The sequence below is a fragment of the Misgurnus anguillicaudatus genome, chromosome 18 (assembly GCF_027580225.2).
Source record: "Misgurnus anguillicaudatus chromosome 18, ASM2758022v2, whole genome shotgun sequence".
Taxonomy (NCBI): Eukaryota; Metazoa; Chordata; class Actinopteri; order Cypriniformes; family Cobitidae; genus Misgurnus; species Misgurnus anguillicaudatus.
The window spans coordinates 9,549,092-9,576,052 of record NC_073354.2 but is presented as its reverse complement, the minus strand read 5'-3'; the positions used below and the strand labels follow the sequence as shown (position 1 = coordinate 9,576,052).

At 43.7% G+C, this 26,961-nt stretch overlaps 1 protein-coding gene across 1 annotated transcript in view; it reads left to right on the top strand.

The window, feature by feature from the left end:
• lrfn2b (leucine rich repeat and fibronectin type III domain containing 2b) overlaps window positions 1–26,961 on the top strand; it is a 96,631-nt gene that overhangs the window by 55,026 nt on the left and 14,644 nt on the right. Inside the window, exon 2 of the mRNA XM_073855836.1 lies at window positions 5,098–5,185. Coding sequence (XP_073711937.1) covers window positions 5,177–5,185 — 9 coding nt within the window. The 5' untranslated portion in view covers window positions 5,098–5,176. The remainder of the gene's footprint in view (window positions 1–5,097; window positions 5,186–26,961) is intronic.

The following is a 26,961-nucleotide window of genomic DNA, read 5'->3' as shown; positions in this document are numbered from 1 at the left end:
CCCACCAGCACCATGAAACCCATTTTTGCCCTGCTTGCACTACGCCAGAACCACCGCCCCATTGAGGAGTATGTTAAGGATTTTTTGGACTTGAGTTACAAGGTACATTTTGATGACATTACTCTGAAGAACCTGTTCTATAATGCTTTGGACGAATGGTTGCGTTTATGTATGCCCCATGATATGTCTGCCTGGTCCCTGGAGAGTTATATTGACTTTGCCCTGCTGTTGTGTGGTTCTCCGTTCACTGTGGGTGTGGTGGATAATGAACCTGGGAATATTCACCACACACCTAGCCATGTTCTGCCCGTTCTGCCCAAACCTGTTAAAGTCATGCCTGATCACAAAATGGCCGCCACCATGCCTGCTCCCAAAATGGCCGCCACCATGCCTGCTCCCAAAATGGCCGCCACCCTGCCTGTCCCCAAAATGGCTGCCCTCCTGCCTGTCTCTGCACCTGCGTTTGAGAAAAAAACCACCATGCCTGTTCCTGAAATGGCCGCCACCATGACTGATCACAAAATGGCCGCCATCCTGCCTGTCCCGAAAATGGCCGCCATCCTGCCTGTTTCTGTACCTGTTTTTGAGAAAACCACCACAATTCCTGCACCTGTACTTCAAAGGGCCATCATCACCACCACACCTGCACTCATGAGGACTATAAGTCACCCAGCACCATATGTCAAGATGGCCGCCCTGCCTGAACCCACCGCCACAGAGGTATGCCTCATTGACTGTGTCATTCTTGAATTTGCTATGGCCCTGTGGTGCGTTTGGTCTGCCTGCTGCTCGTTTGTCTCTTGTGTATCTCAAGGCCCTGAACCCGAACCCCTGGATTCACCTGACCTGCCTGATTCACCTGACCTGCCTGATTCACCTGACCTGCCTGATTCACCTGACCTGCCTGATTCACCTGACCTGCCTGATTCACCTGACCTGCCTGATTCACCTGACCTGCCTGATTCACCTGATCTGCCTGATTCACCTGATCTGCCTGATTCACCTGATCTGCCTGATCCGCCTGATTCACCTGATCCGCCTGATTCACCTGATCCGCCCGACTCCTCTGATTCATCTGATTCATCCGACTCATCTGATTCATCCGACTCATCTGATTCATCCGACTCATCTGATTCATCCGACTCATCTGATTCATCTGATTCATCCGACTGCTCTGATTCACTCGATTCCAATGACTCATCTGATCTGCCCGTCTCATCTGATCTGCCCGTCTCATCTGATCTGCCCGTCTCATCTGATCTGCCCGACTCATCTGATCTGCCCGACTCATCTGATCTGCCCGACTCATCTGATTCGTCTGTCCTGCCCGACTCATCTGATTCGTCTGTCCTGCCCGACTCATCTGATTCGTCTGTCCTGCCCGACTCATCTGATTCGTCTGTCCTGCCCGACTCATCTGATTCGTCTGTCCTGCCCGACTCATCTGATTCGTCTGTCCTGCCCGACTCATCTAATTCGTCTGTCCTGCCCGACTCATCTGATTCGTCTGTCCTGCCCGACTCACCTGTCTTGTCTGATTCATCTGGTCCACCACCTGGGACATCGCCACCCTGGGCTTTGGGAGCTTTCCCAAGTTTTTTTTTTGGGGGGGGGTAGTACCCGGACACAGGGAGGAGGCAGAGGACACCAAGGCGGAGGCCGAAGTGTGCTCGGACCCTTCCTCTCCCTGTGTTCCAGGTCTATTCCTGCCCCATGATATAGCTCCGAGCCTGCCCCATGACCCAGGTCCTAGCCTGCCCCATGACCCAGGTCCTAGCCTGCCCCATGACCCAGGTCCTAGCCTGCCCCATGACCCAGGTCCTAGCCTGCCCCATGACCCAGGTCCTAGCCTGCCCCATGACCCAGGTCCTAGCCTGCCCCATGACCCAGGTCCTAGCCTGCCCCATGACCCAGGTCCTAGCCTGCCCCATGACCCAAGTCCTAGCCTGCCCCATGACCCAGGCCCGCATCTGCCCCATGACCCAGGCCCGCATCTGCCTCATGTTCCTAGACCATCCTGGCCATATGACCCAGGACCTCCCCTGAACTGCCCTGCCTTTGCCAAGAGGTCCTGGCCCGCCCGCCCACCCTCTATTGGACTTTGTAATTTGTATGTTGGGCTCCGGGAGTCGCCCTTTAGAGGGGGGGTTCTGTAATGGTTTTGTTCTGTGTTTACTTGTGTTCTGTGTATTTTTGTATTTTGGACTTTTATTTTGATACCCTGCTCTGTTCTGACTTTTATTTTGATATTCATCATGCCATGTCACAGTTCACATTTCCTGTCTGTCTGTATATAAGTCACTTCCTGTTCACCTGTTCCTGGCTGAATATTATATATAGTAAGCCTGTCTGTTACCTGTCTGAGACCTGTTACCTGAATTCTGTTTTTGTTATCTGTTTATCTGTTTAATCTGTTACCTGGATCTGCCTGTTTTTTGACTTGTGCCTGTTACCTTGGATTTTGATTGTTACTCTGCCTGCCCTGAACCTAGCCTGTATTTGGATTTCGATTATTGGATTACCCTGTTTGGATTTGTTTGCTGGCCCTTTTTGGGATTTTACAATAAAACACCTTTTGCACATGGATTCTCATCTTCATCGCTTTCTTTAAAGCAACCCCGTTACAGTTATTGAATTACTTTTTTATTATTATCTTTTTTTATTTTTATATTTATTTTCTTTTGAGTATTGCCACAGAGGTTTACCTGTAACTGAAAAAAATGCTACAATAAAACTCACTTGGGAAGTTATCCTGGTGCCTGCTTGCGCCTTCATTGTTATTTTACCACAATCACCACCAATATTACTTTTAATATCAGTGTTGGGGCTAGTTACTCAAAAAAGTAATATATTACGTATTACATATTACTCTCAAAAATAGTAATGCCTTACTTTACTTTATTATCCCTGGAGAAAGTAACTAGTTACATTACTAGTTATATTACTAGTTACATTTTTTTTTTCTGGACAAGAATGTTTATTTGGGCAAGCCACGGCCAAGAAAATGCTGGCTTCCTTACCCGCTACCGGACACGGGGCACAGCGTTCGGAGAAACATTAAAGAGTGTGCACTTCACCGTCAAGTTATTTTCCTTCCGTTGAACATAATAAAAAAAATATGACTGAAACTCCCCCCGTCGAAACTAGCTTTCTGTTGCTGGGGACCTTCCTCTGAAAAAGAGCTTGCCGTTATTGACGCTTCCATTTTCCCGATCTGTCTTTGAGTGTGCCGCTGCCGCTCTGTGCTGCTGGCTGCCGGGTGTCGACCAATCGGTGATGGTAAATGATACCTCGTGCCAAACTTAGACCAATCACTGTTCCATTCACGCCCTCCTCCCCTTCCCTTTTGTTCTCTGTGTTTTGTACCTTGTGTGATGAAGGGCTACTGGCGAATGTAACTCAAGTAACTAGCTTGGGAAAACTGTAATAATATTACCATTTTCAGACGGGTAATGCCTTACACTACTAGTTACTGAAAAAAGTAATGTTATTACAGTAACTAGTTACTTTGTAACTAGTTACACCCAACACTGTTTAATATTGAGTGATATTGTATATTGCCTAAAGAAATCTATGGTTCTTTCTATGGGTTTCAGGTTTTTTCAGATTCAAAAAGACCTGAATTGTAATTATTGACTGTCATATGGCTATACCTAAAAAAAAAACCTAGTTGCACTAAAATTTTTAGGTTAATCAACTTCAGTCTTCTATTTGTTTCAACTTTCTTGAGTAGTGAGTAGTTGCTATAAATAATAAGAATGAAGTTTAATAAGCTTAAGTTATTTTTAACTTTATTATTTTGGGTTACCTCCTCCATACTCCTGTGGAAACAATTCTCCTTCCTGTAGGTAAAGTTGCATTAATCACATTGGGGTGGGTGGGATACATTTAGTCTCCACTGGGAATAAAAGTAATTTTCAGCAGAGGCAGGGATATATTGTACTCTACTAGGACCAAAGGAGGGAAATCATTCCTCCTCATTAATCCATTCCTCTCAGAGTCTTCCTTAGAGTCTGCTATACTATACAGTACATGCCTTTATTACATTGAGATTGGATTACTGGAACTCCCTGTATTATTGGATAACCTTAGACTCAGATTTCTCATCTACAAGTAACTCAAAATGCGGCAGCAAACTTCCTGAAGAGACATAAAAAATGTCATCATGTTACTCCCCTTCAGAAATCACAACACTGGCTGCCCGTTGAGTTTAGTATCACGTTTTAAATTCTACTACAGCAAATCACTGAATAATCAAACGCCTTCATATTTGACAAACTTACTCTCTACTGCATTGTTTTAAATAAAGATGTGATTCCCTGCAGTCGGCTCACTGTTGCTATGTGCCTGCTGTGGATTGTTGAAATGTATTATTATTACACGGCTCTCTAAAATACTTGATTCTGATTGGCTAGTCACAACATGCCAAGGTTTATTCTTTTCAGATAACTACCATTCAAAACTAATAGCACACGGTAACCCAGATGCTGCAAATCATTTATATCTTTTAATAACATCATATTTACAAATGATTAAACCAAATAGTGTGTGTTCATGACATTTGAATGGCTTGTCTTAAAACCAGAAGGCCTTGCTAAAGCAGCGAAACTGCTATTTCTAACCCCATAGGCTTTAAACTCTTATTAATAGTTCATTTTTCCACAAATGTGAAGTCTTGAATAATTTCACTTGATTTGAGTGCAAATGATTTTTTATGAAAGAAAGTGTGGAGTGACTTAAACACTTCTAGTTTAATATTATAATGAAACTGTTTTGGGGCTTTTAACATTTATAAATGCCACTTTAGACAGTAGACAGAGCAATTGTGGGTAAGGCTCTTTTATTAAATCAATAAATAAAACGCTCCTAATATACATCCACTGACATACAGTTGGAGTTTTACTAGGTTTATTTCAATAAAGGTAGACCTATGTTGGTTTAGAATAGATGCTTTTTACTCACTGGACAATCATATCCCCACATTACCGGCAAGCATATTGCATTTTATTATCTGTAATTTTTCTTAGAAAGGTCAAAAGTAATAATGAAGTGTTAAATGTCTGATGTCACCTCACACCTGCTGGTGTTTTTCCTCAGGTACAGTTTGTCAGATCTTCAGCTGGAATCAGGATGGTCGTGAGACTTGATTGACAAGCTTTGCCTATGGCAGACCAGCATGAAAGAGGTAAGAAGCTGCTAAAATATAATAATGATAAAAACTTTGATTCGACTTTCAGATGTTCTCTTAAAATATACAAATCAGTAAATTTGTGACAACCAGTCAGAAGAAACTATCTTCTTAGAGTGAATAAATGATGACAACATTAAAGGAGCATTGCGTAGGTTATGAAATTTCTAACCGTTACTGACACCAGTGGCCGTTATAGAAACTGCAGCCAGTCTCATGCTCGTTCTCTATGGGCACACTCGTACGAGCACGACCACAACAACCAGAGTTGCCGTAGCAACCACAAACAGCTCATTTACAGATGTAAGAAAAGTTACAGTACTGTAAGGTTATTGTTTGACAGACCATATTTTAGTAAAATGTTGCAGTGCTACTTTATATTTTCAACTGAAGTCGACTTCTAAAAGTTTTGTAACACGACACTGTAAAACACACTCCCGACACTCACAATCTTAATGCACTCGTGCTCTAAATAAAGATAATTCATATAAGACGGTATCTTTTGAAACGGTCCTGTGGCTGGCTAAGTTACCTAGCATCCACATTGGGCTAGCATGCTATCGTTAGCATTACACCACAAAACAATAAAATAATATATTACAAATGGCCTGCAACTATGTCTTACCTTTGCCAGTTCGGGGTCTGTTTTCATACCCAGCGCTGACCGGAGCTCCCTCCAAGAATCAAATGCCAATCCGATGTTAACTCTTGTTTTTGCCCCGACGCCGGCCACACGCTATTTTGGCCGCACTAGATAAGGATTTTTTTTAACTTACGAGGAGTTTCCGTGTGTGTCTGAATTGTGCTGGAGATTAGTCGCTTCTTTTCGTCTGCAGAGTCAATTTTTAACATGCTAGCGATTGCCGCTGTTTACTTATGGCTGCTGTACGCGTGTATATGGAACGCCCAAGTAGACAAGCATGCGCATGACGTAACATTTTGAATTTTCGCACCAATTCGGACCCGGCTCCTCCACACACAATAGAGCCTACAGGCTGATAGAGACAACCGTGGAGGACACTCAATGTGTCATTCTTTCTATTACATTATGGTTGGTTCATAAATATACAAATAAAAAACTCTATCTTATTTAATTAATAAGCTGCATAATGCCCCTTTAAAGCAAAAGTCTCAGCTGTCCATTAGGTCTTGTCTCTGGAGATCTTACTGTAATTGTGATTGTGTGTTTGATGGTTTTGTTTGAACATCATCTAGTGAGCTTACAGAAACCTAAAGTTGTTCTGTATGAAGGCTTGACTAGTTTCAGTCTGTCAGCGTGTGACAGTAAAAGATTAAAGTCTGGTCTAGTGATTGTGATGGCATTACTACTGTAAGTCAAATCTCCTCAGCTCAGTCTACAGCAATGAATCTGTGTCCTGGAGTTACACCACGTCGTTCTTCATTAGCGCCGTCTCCATACTTCACTTTCTGTTCGGCTGTTGGACTGTGCCTGCTTTGGCTTAGTGAAAGTGAGACAGATCCAAGTGAGGCACAAATCCTGTGAAAAAAATCATCAGCGGGATGTTGAGCTCAGTATTAAAGCTCTGCGTCAAAACTAGCAATTAATTCTGCTTTGAAGAAAGGGAAGCCTTTAGTGTGACGTTGAGCAAAGACAGACATTGAAGTGAATTTGTATCCATTGCCGTATATTAAAGATTTAGATAAATTGGGTTTCCATTAAACAACATCACTTTTCTTAAGAAATGAAACTGACGGTCTGACTGCAAATTGTTTTGAGTAAAAATTATTTTTTTTCCTAATATAGTAGTGTATAATTGTTATGTCTCTGGACATCTTGCTACTAGCCCTAAGACTTAAGGGCCATTCACATTATAATGATAACTATAACAATAATTATATTAGGGTTTGCACCACTGGAAGATAACAATAGTTCAGCACTCGCACAAATCATTTACTGTACCTTTAATGGCATTTAACTAATACTGCATATTTTCTTTAATAAAAATGCTTGTAAGTGTTCACATGTCATTAAATGTATAAATATGCTGTTATTGTTGCATTTACAGCAGATATAACCAGCAGATGTCCTCAAACAGTATCTCTAGATCCCAACGGTATCATTCCTTGTATTTTTATCGTTAGGGTTGTTGTGTGAACTCCGCTATTTTCTTGAAAATAAACAATTTTTATAGTTATTTTTATAATCTGAACGGCCCTTTGAGAAGTGTAAACACCCACTTTTCTGAGTGGCTATAATAGGACATTGAGAGAGAGAGAGAGAGAGAGAGAGAGAGAGAGAGAGAGAACCTACCACTACCATGGCCTAAAGTTGTGTTTGTTTGTCAGCTATACACACGACACAACTCACAGTGAAATTTTCAGCTAAACTAAGATTATGCAAGCAATAGAAAGAGGAGATAAAATTCATCAAGCAGTTAACAATAGTACTGATATATGTACACTCACCTAAAGGATTATTAGGAACACATGGCAGTTGCTTCAATGCATTTAGGGGTGTGGTCCTGGTCAAGACAATCTCCTGAACTCCAAACTGAATGCATGGTTGTTGCTGCCAAACGGGCCGGTCTGAGTATTTCACAATCTGCTCAGTTACTGGAATTTTCACGCACAACCATTTCTAGGGTTTACAAAGAATGGTGTGAAAAGGGAAAAACATCCAGTATGCCGCAGTCCTGTGGGCAAAAATGCCTTGTTGAAGCTAGAGGTCAGAGGAGAATGGGCCGACTGATTCAAGCTGATAGAAAAGCAACTTTGACTGAAATAACCACTCGTTACAACCGAGGTATGCAGCAAAGCATTTGTGAAGTCACAACACGCACAACCTTGATGCGGATGGGCTACAACAGCAGAAGACTCCACCGGGTACCACTCATCTCCAATACAAATAGGCAAAAGAGGCTACAATTTGCACAAGCTCACCAAAATTAGACAGTTGAAGACTGGAAAAATGTTGCCTGGTCTGATGAGTCTCGATTTCTGTTGAGACATTCAGATGGTAGAGTCAGAATTTGGTGTAAACAGAATGAGAACATGGATCCATCATGCCTTGTTACCACTGTGCGGCTGGTGGTGGTGGTGTAATGGTTTGGGGGATGTTTTCTTGGCACACTTTAGGCCCCTTAATGCTAATTGGGCATCGTTTAAATGCCACAGCCTACCTGAGCATTGTTTCTGACCATGTCCATCCCTTTATGACCACCATGTACCCATCCTTTGATGGCTACTTCCAGCAGTATAATGCACCATTTCACAAAGCTCAAATCATTTCAAATTGGTTTCTTGAACATGACAATGAGTTCACTGTACTAAAATGGCCCCCACAGTCACCAGATCTCAACCCAATAGAGGATCTGTGGGATGTGGTGGAACGGAAGCTTCATGCCCTGGATGTGCATCCCACAAATCTCCATCAACTGCAAGATGCTATCCTATAAATATGGGCCAACATTTCTAAAGAATGCTTTCAGCACCTTGTTGAATCAATGCCACGTAGAATTAAGGCAGTTCTGAGGCGAAAGGGGGTCAAACACAGTATTAGTATGGTGTTCCTAATAATCCTTTAGGTGAGTGTATATATATACAGAGGATATAATATGTAAAAAGAATTCTGAGGTATGCAGGGAGTTATCTGTATCCGTGTATAAGTGTGAAGGCAGCAGTGTGAAGTTCAAGTGTAAAGATGTCCAAATATAATACAGATATGCAATGTGTTACATGAAGGTGACAGTACAAAGTGCTGTGTGCAAGATTATGTGAAGTTTATTGTTTCTTTCTGCACGGTTACTTTTTTTCAATCTAAAGATGAGTTGTTATAACTTATAAAATACAGTTTAAATATAACAACTCATTTCTAGTCAAAATAATAAATAGTAGGTTGAAATTACTAATTTCTTTTACAGTGTGTGTAAGATAGACGTGTCTATGTTAAGGAGTCTGAAGCTTCTTAGTTTTGGCCTTCAGATTATGCAAGCGTTTGCCTGATGGCAGCAGTGTAAACAGACAGGCGTGTGGGGTGTAATGAGTCTTTAATGATTTTAGCAGCACTGTTGCTATAATGTCGGGTGTAAGCTCTGCTGCCTTGCTTTTTTTACCTGGGCTTGAGTGTGAACAATCTAGGTCAGATCTTCTGAAATGTGCACTCTGAGAATATAATAGAGAAGATTAAGAAGTGCACAGAGAGAGAGGGAGAGAGAGAGAGAGAGAGAGAGAGAGAGAGAGAGAGAGAAATTGAACAGCTTGAGGATGTGATCAAGGATGTTGCGGACCCACGATAACGGCTTGCTGGAACTCAAGCACTGCTTAGCACTGTGAGCTCTGAGAAAGAAAACACAGCTCTGTAGTGTATATGCAGTATATGCCAATTCCCCATAAGAACTCAACTCAAAGGAATCTAATGTTAGCCAAAAGTTGATGAAGGTTTCTCATCTGACAATAAATTTGCTTTAAATTCTCTTTATTAACTTAAAGTCTTCAGTTGTTTTTTTATGTAATATCTAAATTAAAGGCGGGGTCCATGATCTCTGAAAGCCAATGTTGACATTTGAAATCACTTAACAAACATGCCCCTACCCCAATAGAATCTGGACCTTCTGTTGATAGACCCGCCCCACACATACGCAACCCGGCAAGGATGTCGGTTAGTAGACACGCTCCTTACTGCTGATTGGCTATAAGTGTGTTTTGGTAGTCGGCCCGTCTCCTTTTCCAAATCGTTTTTCAAACATCGTGGACTCCGCCTTTAAATATCTAATGCTGAGGTGCAAGTTTGTTTGACCTTATACACCGATGGGAAAAATTAAGAGACCAATTCAAGATCACTTCCTTTTTTACTTAATAATGTGCTGTTTATAGGTATGTGTTTAAGTAAAATTATCATTTTTTTTCATTCTCTCAACTACCGACAACATTTGTGCCAAATTCCTAATAAAATTGTTTTTATTTTACTTTTTAACCTTGAAACTGGTCATATTAACTAAAAAGATTCAGTGTTTTCAGATCTTGAATACTGAAAAGAAAACAAGGTTAGATTCGTTTTTCAACAACACAATGCTAACAGCAAAACCTTCAGTGTGAAATGAAGAGTGTTAATAAGGACTTTTTAAAAAAAAAAAATTTGCTCATTTTTCAGCTCCCCTAGAGTTAAATATTTGAGTTTTACCGTTTTGGAATCCATTCAGCTGATCTCCTGGTCTGGCGGTACCACGTTTAGCATAATCCATTGAATCTGATGAGACCATTAGCATTGCGCTAAAAAAATAACCAAAGAGTTTGGATATTTTTCCTATTTAAATTTGACTCTTCTGTAGTTACATCGTGTACTAAGATCGATGGAAAATTAAAAGTTGTGGTTTTCTATGCAGATAGGTCTAGGAACTATACTGTCATTCTGGCGTAATAATCAAGGAATTTGCTGCCGTAACGTGGCTGCAGCAGGCACAATGATATTACGCAGCGCCTGAAAATAGTCCCCTGCTATTGAAAGTAACCAAGGGGGACTATTTTCCGGCAGTGCATAATATCACTACGAAGACCCGGAGATCGGCTGAATGGATTCCAAAACGGTAAAAATCAAATGTTTAACTTTAGGGGAGCTGGACAATTAGCATATTTAAAAAAAAAACCTGGAGTGTCCCTTTAATAATAAACACTAAATCTAAAGGAAAATGATGACATCATGGTACTACCATCAGCATCAACAAGCAAACAATATAATTTTGGCTTCTTTGGCTGTAATAAAAAACAAGAAATCAAGAGTCACTCCTGAGCTTGGTTTTATTAAAATCTAACAGACACTGACTAAACTGAAATGATGATTAAAGTCAAAACTGCAGTGGTCTCTTATTTTTTGTGGCTGTACATATTTCAAATATTTAACTGATTTATTTACTGTAATACATTTATTTTAATTTACTAAGCTGACATATTAATTAAATCCTCCTTATTGTTCGGGACAATGTGTCGCCATAACGCATATGACACTCACAAAGTTATTTTATGGAATATTATTTGGTCTTCTCAATGTCGGTTTGGTGGTTAGAATGTAACAGCCAGATAGATTGTCACAACCTATCTGTCACAAGGTATCTGGGATTAAACTGGGATTAAGGGCGACACAGTGGCTCAGTTTGATCCTTTCTGTGTGGAGTTTGCATGGGGGTACTCCGGTTTCCTCCCACAGACCAAAAACATGATTTGGAGACCAAATTGCCACACACACCCCCCCCCCTAACCTGTGTATGAATACATTTGTGTATGGATGAACCAGTTCTCACCCTGAATATAGCCATAGATGCTGGAATGGCATGAAGAATAAAGATGGGATTCAATTGAAATTGACAGAGAGAATAATAGTTTAAGTTGGTAGTGCTGTATTTAAGATGTATACAGGAGCGAACTGATTCCACATGCCGGGAATCCAACAGTCACCTTTTCTATAAATGAAGAGTTCAGAAGCAAAGCTGCTATTCTATTAACCTTTAAACTCACTTTAGTCACAGAGCTCAAGCTGATTTATCACGGGGATCAGTAGAGCCAGCGGCTTATCATATACTCCACATATCTAATATGAGATTATATATCTGTGACCCTTTTAACTCATACTGTACATGTCATTACAGTTTGTGGATGTTTTAGGACAGATAAGCATTAGAGTTGTGCTCTGTTATTTGACATCAGATTGTTTTTTTATCAATCTAACTGGGTTTAGTGAAATTTCAGGGTCAGACAGTATCTGTATGATTTGCCACAAAAAAATAATGTATATAGTACACTCTAAAAACAAATGGGGCTAAATAGCACTAAAAGTGGTTCTTGGCTCGTAATCATAGAGGAACCATTTTTAGTGCTATATACTATGAAAAACCATACGGGGGTCATACTGTATAGCACCACTATATAGCACCACATACTGTATGGTTCTACCTAGCACATATGGTTCTACACCGGTGCTACACAGGAACTTCATCTGTGCTATATGGCACTTAAAATGGTTCCTCTATGATTACAAGCCACTTCTAGTGCTATTTAGCACCATTTGTTTTATACAGTCAAATGTACACAGGAAATGTGTTTTTCACATTTAAAAAGCAGTTTTTATTTAGTTTTTCTTCATGCGATTAGGATTCAAGTCAATTCATTTGTTCAGTAGAAGCAGTCTGATGCTAAAAGACAGATTTGAAGACATTAGTGTGGGCTGATAGTTCTTTAAAGCTCCCATAACGCACGCTGTTTCTGCTCATCTCATGCTAATCTTGAGTACCTATAGAGTTGTATTGCATGCTTCATATCTCTGAAGAGTCTTTAGTTTTATCGGATTTATAAAAGACAGATCAGCTCTAGGAAATGTTTCCGAAAAAACAAAACATCCCAAAGGCGGCCAGCGGGAGGAGTGAGTCACGAACAAGCAACACACACAAAACATTATCCCACAATCTCTGGATAACTTATGAAGAATTTGATACATGTGCTCGATTGCTACGCAATAAATAGAATCAGTTTGCAAATCTACAGACTACTACTTTCACTGCTGGTATTATGTATTCACATGGTTATATGTATTTTGCAGCATGTTTTCTTTATCGGACTAGTTTTATCTATGCTTGTTTATTGGTCTGGCTAATGGATAAACTGACCTCTTGAACAAATATCTTGTAGAAAATAACAAATGTTTCGGTTTTCTAAACACAAGGGGAGATGACGATCTCCGCTGTGGGAAGGTTTGGCAGCCGATCTGAAGTTAACATCATAGTCATTCATTTTACACAGTAACGTGAGCTCAGTGTAGTTTTTGATACGCTTTAGCTATGATTTTGAACTAAGGGAATCTACTTCTTGTTTATTTGCTTGTTATTAGAAATAATTGGCGTAAAGTAGGGGAGTAGTATGAAGCCAAGACAGGCATCAGGGAGATGGCTGACGCAGTCTCGTCCCCCGTCTCCCCTTACTTCCTTACTCAATCGGTTTTTGATGACGCTTTGTGGGTATCGATTTGTAATGTTAAGCCCACTGGTCAGTGGCGGGATTCAGTGTGTCGGCCAGTGACTTATACTTTCTCTCTATACCAAACTGTGAAGAGTCTACTACGGGGGGACCTAAACTAACTCTTTCTTTTCTCTCAAACAGGTATTGTTTAGAAATAATGAAAACTTATAACAAAATATAAGCACCTTTTGTACTATTGCCTCTCTATGACACATTGCTGTTATTGTTTCCTAATCTTATCTTTGTAAGTCTCTTTGAACAAAAGCGTCTGCTAAATGTAAAATGTCATCTTTCTCAAACTTTGTAATGATAATAATAATTGGTTTATATAAAATTAGTAATAGCAATACTAAGATAGATAAATACCAGTAAACAAATGCTGGGTACACCAACGCTGTTCTTCTCCCACTCCATGACTCTCTGTTGTGGCATTTATAGTAGTCGCTATAGGTCAGCGACGGGCATCACAAATTTACACAACTTTAAAATAAAAAAGATTGTCTGGTCTATGTGTGTCTGGTCTACAAACTACGTATTACTAAAGCAATAAACCCCAAGCAGCAGTGGGTTACCAGTGCATTTTATAACAGCTAAGGGGCTAAAACCCCCTTAGCGGTTATAAAATGCACTGTGACCCCACTGCTTCGAGGGGTTTATTGCGTTTATAAAACGGTTCCTTCATATGCATAACGTTAGCGGGATTTTATAAAATAAAACGTCTCGGTTACGGATGTAACCCTCGTTCCCTGAAGGAGGGAACGGAGACGTCACGTCGTGACCGACGAATTGGGAGCTCGCTTAGAGAGACCAATCTGCTTCGAATACTACTAAAACGCCAATGAACTTGGCATTGAGATATTTGCATAATGCTGGCGCCGCCCCGCCAGGTGCGTATATAAGGCGCACGTGCAAATAGGGAAATCAGCTTCTGTTCGCTGAGAAAGCCGGAAGGTGACCGGCCTAAACAGCAGGTGGCAGCACCTGTGGCGACGGGACGTGACGTCTCCGTTCCCTCCTTCAGGGAACGAGGGTTACATCCGTAACCGAGACGTTCCCTTTCAGTCGGTCACTACGACGTCATGTCGTGACCGACGAATTGGGAAACCCTACTAAATACTCACAAAGGAACCCGTTGGGACACATTGTGGGGCCCTGGCCAAACACGTAGGTTCGTAAGAATACAGCTAGTGAAAGGCTGACAGCCAATGCTCCGCAACAAAGGCTGTCAAGGCAGTGGAGAGAGCAAATCAAACCATTACGCATTTTTGCTCTGTTAGCCTTCCATACTGAAACTCAATTTGGCGCCTCAGTCGGAGGCTGCAAGCCGACTTGCGAGTCTGCTCTCCGTGTCCTCCCTGGTGAGGACAGAACACGAGAGGATACAGGCTCGATACGAACATTGTAGAATCTAATGAACGTATTAGGTGTCGCCCAACCAGCAGCTCTACAGATGTCTGTTAGCGAGGAACCACGAGCTAATGCCCAAGATGAGGCAACACTCCGAGTGGAGTGCGCTCTCAAATTAAAGGGGCAAGGAATGCCCTGCAAATTGTAAGCTAGGGCGATAGTATCAACTATCCAATGAGACATCCTCTGCTTAGTGACAGCTTTCCCTTTCTGCTGGCCACCATAACAAACAAAGAGCTGGTCTGAGGTCCTGAAGCTTTGTGTGCGGTCCACGTAGAATCGCAGTGCGCGTACGGGGCACAACAAAGCCTCGGTTGGGTTTGCCTGCTCCAAAGGCAATGCTTGCAAGCTCACCACTTGATCTCTAAAGGGAGTAGTGGGAACTTTGGGCACGTAGCCTGGTCTGGGTCTCAAAGTCACGCTCGAGACAGAAGGACCAAACTGAAGGCACGAATCGTCAACAGAGAATGCATGTAAATCCCCTATTCTCTTCACCGAGGCCAATGCTAGTAGGGTCAGAGCCTTCATTGATAAAAGCTTCAGACTCGCAGACTGCAAGGGCTCGAACGGAGGACTCTGCAGCGCTTTCAGCACCATGGACAAGTCCCAGGGAGGAATAGAAGGGGGGCGCGAGGGGTTTAGCCTGCGAGCGCCTCTCAGGAATCTAATAACCAAATCATGCTGGCCCACTGATCTGCCGTTAATAAGTGAGTGATGCGCAGATATAGCGGCGATATCAACTTTAATAGTGGACGGTGACAGCCTACCATCTAACCTATGTTGAAGATATAAAAGCACAATGTTAATAGGGCATTCTCTGGGGTCCTCGCGTTGCGAAGAGCACCAGGTGACGAAAAGGTTCCATTTTAACGCGTAAGCCCGTCTCGTAGACGGAGCTCGTGCCGCGTCAATAGTGTTAGATACCGCCTGGGGCAAATCACTTAAACCTTGCGCGCGCTCAACAACCAAACGTGGAGATTCCACAGGTCGGGGCGCGTGTGCCATAATGTGCCCCCTCCTTGAGAAAGAAGGTCCTTCCTCAGGGGAATCCGCCAGGGAGGGGCTGTCGCGAGGAGCATTAGTTCCGGAAACCAATTCCTGGTCGTCCAATATGGGGCGATCATTAAAAGGCTCTCCTCGTCCTGCCTGACTTTGCACAGTGTCTGTGCTATTAAACTCACTGGGGGGAACGCATATTTGCGCATGCCCCGCGGCCAGCTGTGTGCCAACGCATCCACGCCGAGGCTGCCCTCGGTTAGTGAATAAAACAGGAGACAATGGGTATTGTCCGGTGACGCAAATAGGTCTATCTGCGCCCGACCGAATTTCCTCCAAATCAGCTGGACCGTCTGGGGGTGGAGTTGCCATTCGCCGGGGCGCGCCGCTCGGGAAAGCGCGTCTGCCGCTGTATTGAGCGAGCCCGGGATGTAAATGGCACGAAGGGACCTCAGATGCTTCTGACTCCAAAGGAGGAGATGACGAGCGAGATGCGACAGGTGACGAGAGCGCAAACCGCCTTGACGGTTGATATACGCTACGGTCGCAGTGTTGTCTGAGCGCACTAGTACATCCTTCCCTCGCAGCTCCGTAGCGAAGCGTACGAGTCCCAGATATACTGCCCATAACTCGCGGCAATTGATATGCCAATGCAACTGGGGTGCTGTCCACACCCCCGAAGCCGTGAGCTCGTCGTACGTGGCTCCCCAGCCCGTGTCGGAGGCATCTGTGTGGACAACAGCATGCCGGGAGACCTGTCTCATGGACACGCCGGCCCTGAGAAACGCGGGGTCTGACCACGGGGGGAATGTTAGGCGACACGCAGGTGTAATGGTTACACGATGGATGCCAGCGCGCCACGCTCTCCTCGGGACTCGATCGTGAAGCCAACGCTGAAGCGGTCTCATATGGAGCAGCCCGAGCGGTGTCACGGCCGCTGCTGCTGCCATACGCCCCAGGAGTCTCTGAAATTGTTTCAGAGGGACCGCATTCTTCCCTCGGAATGAACCGAGGCAAGTCAGAATTGATTGGACGCGCTCTTCTGTTAAACGCGCCGATAAAACGATCGAGTCCAGTTCCATACCGAGAAAAGAGATCCTCTGCGTGGGGCAGAGTTTGCTCTTTTCCCAGTTGACCCGAAGACCCAAACGGGCGAGATGTTGAAGTGTTAGATCTCTGTGTTCGCACAGCGTCCGCCGAGAATGCGCTATTATAAGCCAATCGTCGAGGTAAGCCAGAATGCGAACACCGCTCTCTCTGAGGGGCTTTAGCGCCGCCTCTACTACTTTCGTGAACACACGGGGAGAGAGAGACAGCCCGAACGGTAAAACTTTGTACTGATATGCCCGTCCCTCGAACGCAAACCGGAGAAACGGTCTGTGACGAGGGAGAATGGACACATGAAAGTACGCGTCTTTCAGGTCTATCGCTGCAAACCAATCTTGGGGGCGTATTGCACTGAAAATTTGTTTCGGTGTAATCATCCTGAAAGACCTCTTCTGAAGAGATTTGTTCAGGACCCGCAAATCCAAAATCGGTCGTAACCCACCGCCTTTCTTGGGTACTATGAAATACGGGCTGTAAAAACCCGATCTCATCTCGGTAAGAGGGATCGGCTCGATCGCGTCCTTCGCCAGCAGGACTTCGACCTCTGCACGCAGTACATGTGCAATGGACGCTTTCACCGTGGTGAAACGTATGCCCGCAAATTTGGGAGTGTGCCGATTGAATTGAATTTCGTAACCGAGGCGGATCGTGCGTAAAACCCAACGAGACGGGCTGGGAAGCTGAAGCCAAGCCCCCAGGGACCGTACGAGAGGAATTAACGGCACTACCGGTGTACCCGCGGCGGGGCAGCGAGGCGGGACAGGCGGGACTGCCGGTGCGTCTGCCGTGACAGCATAAGCATCTACAGTATGTGTGTGTGTGACACTGACCTGAGCCCGCTGAGGGAAACGGTCGTCCGGTCTCCTCAGCTGAGGACGCAGACTCCGAAGGGGCTGCTGGTGGTCCGGTCTCCGTAGCGGAGAGCTCGAACTCCTCAGAACACCCACTGGCGATAGAGGAGAGGGAGGAAGAGCATCTGACTGCCCGCTCACATCTCTCTCGATCCTCTGGAGACCTGGAGAAGGAATAGGAATGCACTCTTTTTGTGGTTTTGTGGGTGCCGGCTGAGAAGCCGGCGGAACAGAAACAAAACAAAACAAAAGATTTTCCACCCGGCCCTCTACCGGTGGAAGGAGCGGTGCCATCACCGTCTCCCGCTGAGTGATCCCATCCAACTCCAGGTCGCCCGTCTCAGGGCCGCTTCGATTTCCGTTTGCTACGGGAAGCGGGCGGGGCGGGCTGCCGACGGCTGTTCCCCCTCCGTGGTCTAGAAGACGTTCTAGCGGGGGGGGCGGAGGCAGCCGCCGGAGGGCGCCCTCGGCGAGGAGCAGACGGGGCCGCCGGCGCTGGGGGGCGAGATGCAGGTCGCTTGCGCCGGGGCATGATCTGAGCGATCGCTTCCGTCTGCTTCTGGGCGGCGGAGAACTGCTGGGCAAACGACTCCACCGACTCGCCGAACAGGCCTGCCTGGGATACGGGCGCATCCAAGAACTTGTTCTTTTCAGCATCCGTCATGTCGGCCAGACAGAGCCACAGATGGCGTTCTTGGACCACCATCGTGGACATCGCACGACCAATCGCCTGTGCCGTGACCTTCGTAGCACGGAGGGCCAGATCCGTAGCGGCCCGGAGCTCCGAAAGCACAGGCGAGTCGTGTCCTCCCTCGTGCAGATCTCTCAAGGCCTTGGCCTGGTGGACCTGCAGCAACGCCATAGCGTGCAGGGCTGAAGCCGCCTCTCCACATGCATGATAGGCAGCCCCCGTTAAACCGGAAGACTGTCTGCAAGCACGGGAGGGGAGGGTTGGACGATCCTTCCAAGTGGGAGCGGTAGCCGGACACAGTTGCATCACAACCGCACGCTCCACGGGGGGAATCCCCGTATAACCCTTAGCGGCTCCATCGGTGAGGGAGGTGAGGGGGGAGGGCTGAAACGGCCGTAAACGGGTAGAATACGGCGACCTCCAGGTCCTGGTCAGCTCCTCGTGCACCTCGGGGAAGAAAGGTACTGGCGGAGAGGGCTGTGAAACCCGGGCAGCTCCAAAGAACCAATCATCCAGGCGGGATGGTTCGGGCTGTGGGGGGTGAACCCACTCCAACCCGACGGTCTCCGCCGCTCGAGAGAGCACGGCCACCATCTCTGGATCGAAATCCGCCGTCACGACCCGTCCGGAAGGGGGGAGGACATCCGGATCCTCAGAGGTAGAGGGCCCACCCTCGGATGCTGCGGTCTCCGTGGACCCGGAGGGAGGCACGACAGATCCAACAGACATCGTAGAACACGACTCTGAAGTTTCCATCGGCGCATCAACCGGCTGTGGATGAGGAGGCTGAGAGGCGGAGGACGAATCCCCCGCCCGGTTCAGCACAGTGATGCGGAGATCATCCTTCGAGAGCTTCACAGCCGCACCGTGGCGGCGATCAGAGCTCGTCGGACGTGGGTTGCGTTTTTCCCGGAGGAAAGACAACCGTCTCCGCAAATCCACAAGGGACATGTTCTCGCAGTGAGAACACTTACCCCCAGCGAACGCTGCCTCAGCGTGCTCGATGCCCAAGCACGAAAGACAACGCTCGTGACCGTCCTTCGGACCCATATACTTCCCGCATCCAAGATCGCACGGACGAAAAGCCATCCTGAAAAGGACGCTAATCTCCGGATATACGAGAGAGTGGCTGCCTTTAACAAGGCACAAAGCTCTCTCGTATCACTCTTTTAGGGAAATTCACTCAGATGCTCAGTTGATGATGCGCACAGGGAAAGGCAACGCACACACTAAACTCAAAACAAAAAGATGCAGAGCCTGTGGAATACTGCGAAGCGTCCGCTGTGGTACTGCCAGTCCAACCAACTTCCGCAATCGATCCCAACAGAGTAAAGTAGCTTCTCAGTAGCAGATACTGCCGGCTTTCGAAGCGATAAAAAGCTGATTTCCCTATTTGCACGTGCGCCTTATATACGCACCTGGCGGGGCGGCGCCAGCATTATGCAAATATCTCAATGCCAAGTTCATTGGCGTTTTAGTAGTATTCGAAGCAGATTGGTCTCTCTAAGCGAGCTCCCAATTCGTCGGTCACGACGTGACGTCGTAGTGACCGACTGAAAGGGAACCCAAATAAGTTGTAATTATATTAGTACAAATATTACTCTTCCGCCAAACAAAGTAGTTCCTCAGAATCAAGTGTGACTGAAACAGAGCGCAGTTACTAACCAACACAGACGCAACAAAGACACATTTTCATTTGTTCTCTTATCACCTCTCAAATTTTTTAGCTAAAAGCGGAGATAATTACATTTTTGTGAAGAACTTTAGTAAGAGATCAGATTCAGAGCCATGAACAGTACTACACAGTATTTTCAGTGAATGCCTCAGTGTTTAAGTTGGGTAAGATCGCCACCCTGACAGTGGATAATAGCGGACGTATGAACTTGAGTTATAAACTCCTCAGACAACGTTTTCTCTTTATCGACGAGATGACTCAACAATATTTATTGACGTTTATCTGGATATTGCCATTAATTGTGCAATTGTTGAAAAATGAAAAATATGATTAAAGACTGTGGTGTTTATTTTCATAAGTCAGTAAGTAGCAACAGTGGTGCTGTGATCGTTAGGCTATGTAATGCGGTCTGAAGCGCGGGGTTACCGGGGTATTTCATCACAGCTTAGAATGCGTTTCAGCCAATCAGAATGAAGAACCAGAACGAGCCGTTTTATAATATATAACCAAACACAAGAAGCCAGAAGTGAAACAGGAAATAACTCAAGATCACACCTGACCTCTCATTTGATTTATTTAATGGTAGCCCACAAGAAGCTTGTGATCGTTGTTGTACAGTATGTGCACTGATTTGCAGCCAAAAGGAAAAAACGTTTAAGGAAACTAAAACCATGCAAAAACACAATTTTCCAAACTTTGCACTTGCCCTATATTTTCCTCTTTCCATAGCTGGAGATCATCATTTTCATTCAAAACACGTTTTATACTGCAAGATTGTGCGTCACAGACAGGTCTAGATATGTGGCATGCCTTAACAAATCATCAGCGATTCTGTCAGAGTGGGTTTTTGACAATGCACAGTTTTCACTCATGTGAACAAGCGCCGATTTTAGGCATTTATCTGCAATTTTCACATCTATCTGTCGGTGAGGGAAAATCTGGGCTAAAATCATACAGTGTGTGGCCGGCCCGGCATATACTTTTCTTAGACCAGGGGAAATTTAGTCATGAATATGGTGACAAGTGTCATATTTAAACAGACATGATTTAAAACCATTACATGGAAATGACCTTTAAATAGAAGATTATTCAAGAACAATAACGTGACCTGATTTGAGAGGTTTTTCTCCACAACTTTTGTAACTTTATAGTTTTGTGAATCATTCTGCATCTGTATCTAGTTTTTGGGACTATTAACCATGTTTTTATGGCACAGGGCTCTTGAATGCTTCATTCTGATTGGTCGATGAACATTCTAAGGCACGGCTAGTGAACTGGCAGCCATCCAATTATCTTTATCCGGCCCGCCGGTCATCTTTGTCTGATTTAAAATCAGCATGGTTACTTTTACCTTTCCACTGCACATGACAAATGACGTTTGAAAACCGAAAAGAGAGTCAGAAATGGGCTGCTACACCATAATACACCACAATCAAAACCTCTGCTTGATAGTGACTCTAGCAACTTCTCAACCCACCTGTGGTCTATGGACGTTAGCATGAACGATCCATTTACTTCTCCTTTTGGTGTTTCTTGGCAGTTTGTAAAACGATAGCTCCGAATTCTTGTTAATCTGTTAGTACAGTCTATCGCACAACAGCTGTTTCCCATTTAGACACGTTTTCCCCGTGTTTCCGCTGATTTCACACTGTACACAAATTCTGCCGCTCTCTCTTTTGCCACTCAGTGGCCGTAACCGCAGGCACTTTTGCTGAAGGTGACGTCACGTGCATACCCTCTATTGTGTCGCATCAGTCTTACTAAAAGCAATGGCCTGGGGCCTCATTTATAAAGCGTACGTACGCACAAAACGGGGCTAAAACATGCATATGCCACTTCCCACGCAAAGGTTGTGATCTATAAAAAACAAACTTGACGGGAGAGTGTGCACACCTGTAAGTAAACACTGGGCTGTGCGAACGCACATTCTGGAGACAAAGGGAATTGGTGAAACAGAAGGTGATTTCTTAAACTTAAGTGAGTTGAAGAAAGTACATGTCAGATGAATGATTATAAGTGGATGCCACATACACATTTAATTTCACTCCATATCATACTTTAGATCCACATTATCATGAAAAATAGATCCAGCTGTGTTTTTTGTGCAAGTAACATGTGCAAGTTTTAGAGAAAGAAAAAACGGAGATGGCTTGCGTTTATTGGCGAAGGGCATACGATCTTGTGAATAAACAATTGGCATCCATTCTCATTATTAGGTGGATCAGCATTCAGGAGATGATTTGTATTGACTATTTATGGTTAAAACTGGGTGTGTACAGGGCGGGATATGAGGCTGATTCACGTACGCAAGCTTGCAGGTGATCTGGGATTTATAAAGGGAACATTGCTTACAGGTGTGCACACGCACGTTTTTATAAATCTGAATATTTTTTGTGTACGGCACTTTTGGCTTTTGGGCGCACGTAAACTTTTAGTAAGGATCCTACACACAGTTTTATAAATGAGACACCAGATCATGATATTCAGAGGTGCTGCCTGATTCTCCTCGATAAGCTGAGTAGTGTGAATTTGGACTGGAGGAACGGGAGTGATGCAACTGGACAGACGGAAATTGCCCCAGCGTGTAATTTGGTTATCTTGGCAGGTGATTTGTGGATTGTGACAGTGAATCCATAGGTAGCCTAGGATGACTTGGTTATGAGGTGTGTGAATAACGCAGAACTGCGAGTGCAGTGCTTCAACCTGGAGAGTAATGTCATCAGTAGTATGATTGATGTTTCCAAAGTGACTGCCAATGGGGAAGTCCATTGAATGAATGGAGTGTTGCTCGTTTGAGCAAAATCTTAATCAGTTAAATTGCCTGCTGCCCCAGAATCGATTAAAAGCCTTGGCCAAAATGGATTTGTCAGAGAACATCAGGTAGACTTCAGGCTGACACCTCATGCTTGAGTTGGGCGTTTGGGGTCTGGGACCCTTATGTGTCCACACTCGCCACAGTACAGGCAAGGGTTTGCTCTAACCCTCCAAACTGTTTTTGAAATATCTCAATGCAAGTGGTTACAATGGTCTTACTCATATGACAACAGAATTCGTGTAACAATAAAACTAGTAAGCTTCTCCTAATGTTGGGAGACACCTCCTACCTTAGACATTTTGACCAGTCACTGTATGTTTATTAGGCGACACCCCTGGGTTCACAAGAACCAATCAGTACCATATTCCTATATGCTTTGTTTTCTAGATATTTAAAGGCGGAGTCCACGATGTTTGAAAGCCAATGTTGATATTTGAAATCACCTAAACAAACACGCCCCTACCCCAATAGAATCTGGACCTTCTGTTGATCGACCCGCCCCACACATACGCAACCCGGCAAGGATGTCGGTTAGTACACACGCTCCTTACTGCTGATTGGCTATAAGTGTGTTTTGGTAGTCGGCCCGTCTCCTTTTCCAAAGCGTTTTTCAAACATCGTGGACTCCGCCTTTAAGGAAATGTTGTAAATGATTCAGAGGGATTTTCTGTATTTGGAATTTCACCCCATGATGCTGTATCATGATTTGTTCTTAAAAACATCCCTACACACATCTTACGCACAAATTTCCAGTTCCTCAGTGAGGGCGGTGAGTCTGGAAAGTTGCTGTTGGTGGGCTGCTAATTGGCCTGGGTTGAGAGCTCGTTGGTAAACTGGGCTAGAACCGGCTGGATCCAGTTGTGACCAAGTCTTCTGTAACAGGGAATGCGTCTGATCCAAAAGCTGTTCTGTTAATTAACATGAAGGTTAATACAACAAACCAGACACAGTGGCTCAGGGCAGGCAGCAAATAATCAGGACGATAAACCAGGCAGAATAAAAACACAGGAAATGAAACCAGAAGAAGAGAATGCTCAAGAGTTGTCAGCCTTGGCAAAACAAGGCTGGCAAAGAGCGAATCTCTGCTATAAATAGTTTGGTAAACAAAGTGACGGGGGTGCAAGGCATGATGGGAAATAAAGTCCAATAGTTAATACTCGGGTGAATGAGGGTTCTGGCGACCGGGAGAGGGATTGAGGAAATCCGTGACATAAACAGAGCGTTGGCAAATTACATATAAAAATAAATGATGACTGGTCGCTTCCTTCTTCAGTTTTATAGGCTTTACAGGGTTTGTGCTATTTATCACTGCAGATAACAGAAAAATATGATAAATTAGTTAATATGGATGGTTATTCAGAGGCTTTTCTCTCTCACTACTGCAAACGTGCATGCTTTCTCTTGGAGAGAAAGGAGTCTAAATATACCACAAGAAACCACATGTAGTCTTTCTTCTGAGTTAACAACAATATTTCCTGCTTTACATCAACACTTTATCCTTACACACTGTTTTTAAAACATTTGATTTCAAACACCTTTGGTTAAGCATGTATAACCTTCATCATAACATCTGTTAACTTGTTTGCAAGCTTTAGTGCATTTTTACCATGTGTGAAATAAGGTGTGTCATACACAAAAGGGGGGGTTCAATGGTATTTCAAGCATTCTGACTTATTAGCACAGTTATAGAGTTGTTTCCTCATGCTAAACGTAGGCAAAATGTCAAAAAAGCAGTTGGGTGTAACAGAGTATTTCTGTGCCGAATGCACTTTGCCAGGGTTCCTACAAGTTTCGGAAAGTTTTTTCGATAACGCGTCCAGCTAATGTTTCAGGGGTTTCTATACGTATCACTTCTTTATATGGGCACCCCCCCCCCCCCCCCCCGAAAACCCTGCCCACCTGTCAATCAGCGGGAGATGCTAGAACATCATATCACGCGACAGCTTTGTTTAATTTCAAAACTCAACAATGGCACAAAAGAAGTGTGTTTTTGGATGTTAAGAAGAAGAATGCCAGCCTTATGAATACAATGGATATAGTTTATTATCCGGGGTAGCAGCAGAGTTTTGCGTGTGTTTGATGCACTGGATTTTCCCAATCGGGTCATGAGTTGCATGCGGTAAGTAAGACTTCTGTCTTATGTTGGAAATAGGCACGTGCATATTATATAAATGACACGAACATGTAGTGAATCATAAGTTAAACAGTGTTGTATAGTGTTGCATGATTCGTACTCGCTCGTCCCGCGGTAGTAACTCCTCCTTCTTTATTTTTTCGTACGTTATCGGAAAGATTCGGTAAAGCTAATCTTTTATAAATTTGATTAAACTAAAGACTCTTCGGAGATATAAAGGATGTAATACTACTCTATAGGTACTCCGGATTAACATCAGAAATGCAGAAACGTGTTACGTGAGCTTTAAAATATTATATTGGTCACACACAGTAGGCAAACCATTTATGTAAATATTAAAGAAAGTTGGGCCTCATACAGACCCCTGTGGAACTCAATGAAAACAATCAATTAGATTTATGACTTTCAATTCTGACAGACTGAGAACTGGGGAAAAGATAGGATTTAAGACAAGCTTAAAACAAAAAGAAATAATTTATGCAAAATATTGTTATGATTAACAGTGTCGCATGATTTCTGTAAATCAAGAAACGGAGCCCCTCCACCTGTATCCATTAATGCCTTTTGTGTAAAGTTTCTATTGATTCTCCCTAAATCTCAATTGCATCAGAGGCAACTGAAAAGAGCTATTATTAATTAAATTCAACTTGATTTTTATAGCACTTTTCACAGTTTGCACTGTTGCAAAGCAGCTTTACAAATGACACAGAAAAAAATATGCATACATAGAAATGATCAGTAATTTGTTTAGCAACCAATTTTTCAAAAACCTTTGATACTATGGGCAAAATACTAATGGGTCTATAGCTACAATTCGAAAGGGCATCACCACCTTTAACCACAGAAGCCACAACAGGTTTTTAAGAATATTAATAGTAATAATGTACTTTAACGGATTAAAGAACTAATATCTTTCAGTAAAAATGTTTTCATGCCATAGAAATCCTTAGCCCTTTGAAAACTTTGAGACTGTAAGAGACATAATTACATCTTTTTCAGTTACTGCTCTTAATACCAGCATCAGTACTAGTACATTCATAGAGCTGTGAAGCTTTGGGCTATTGGATTCACATAAAAAACTGTAATAATGCGCCTGTTCCACATCAGTCAAGGCTCTGTAAAATTGTATCATTAATCTTTTGTTCAATCGGCCTTATTTCAGTACTGCTTTGACCAGTGCGTTTTTTACTCTGTCTCCATTTAGTTTTTAAGTTACCCTGAGAAAGAATTTTCAGGAATTGACAGACAATCTGATTTTGCTCTTCTTAATCCTTATTACAAATGTATTTCTATCATAAGCTATTTTTGATCGTGTAGCTAATTTTAAAGTATCGTCCTGTTCCTTCATTCCTTTTTTTAAAGCTCACATAACACACGCTGTTTCTGCATTTCTGATGTTAATCTGGAGTACCTATAGAGTAGTATTACATCCTTTATATCTCCGAGTCTTTAGTTTAATCAGATTTATAAAAGAAAGATTAGATTTATAGAATCTTTCAGATAACGTACGGAAAAATGAAGAAGGAGGAGTTACGAGCTGCGGGAGGAGCGAGTTTGAGTCATGCAACACTATACAACACTGTTTAACTTATGATTAACTACATGTTCGTGTTATTTATATAATATGCACGCGCCTATTTCCAACATAAGACAGAAGTCTTACTTATCGCATGCAACTCATGACCCGTTTGGGAAAATCCAGCGCATCAAACACACACGCAAAACTCCGCTGCTACCCCGGATAATAAACTATATCCATTGTTTCCATAAGGTTGGGTTTCTTCTCCTTACATTCGTGCCATTGTTGAGTTTTGAAATTAAACAAAGCTGTGTCGCATGATGTGATGTTTGTAAGTTCTAGCGTCTCCCGCTGATTGACGGGTGGGCGGGGTTTTCCAGGGGAAGTGCCCATAAAAGAAGTGATACGTATAGAAACCCCTGAGATGTCAGCTGGACCTGTAATCAAAAAAAAAATCAGAAACTTGTTAATTCGGCACAGAAATACTCTGTAACACGCCCAACTGCTTTTTTGACACTTTGCCTACGTTTAGCATGAGGAAACTGTGCTAATAAGTCAGAATGCTTGAAATACCATTGAACCACCCCTTTAAGATGATCATTTACCTACAGTAAGG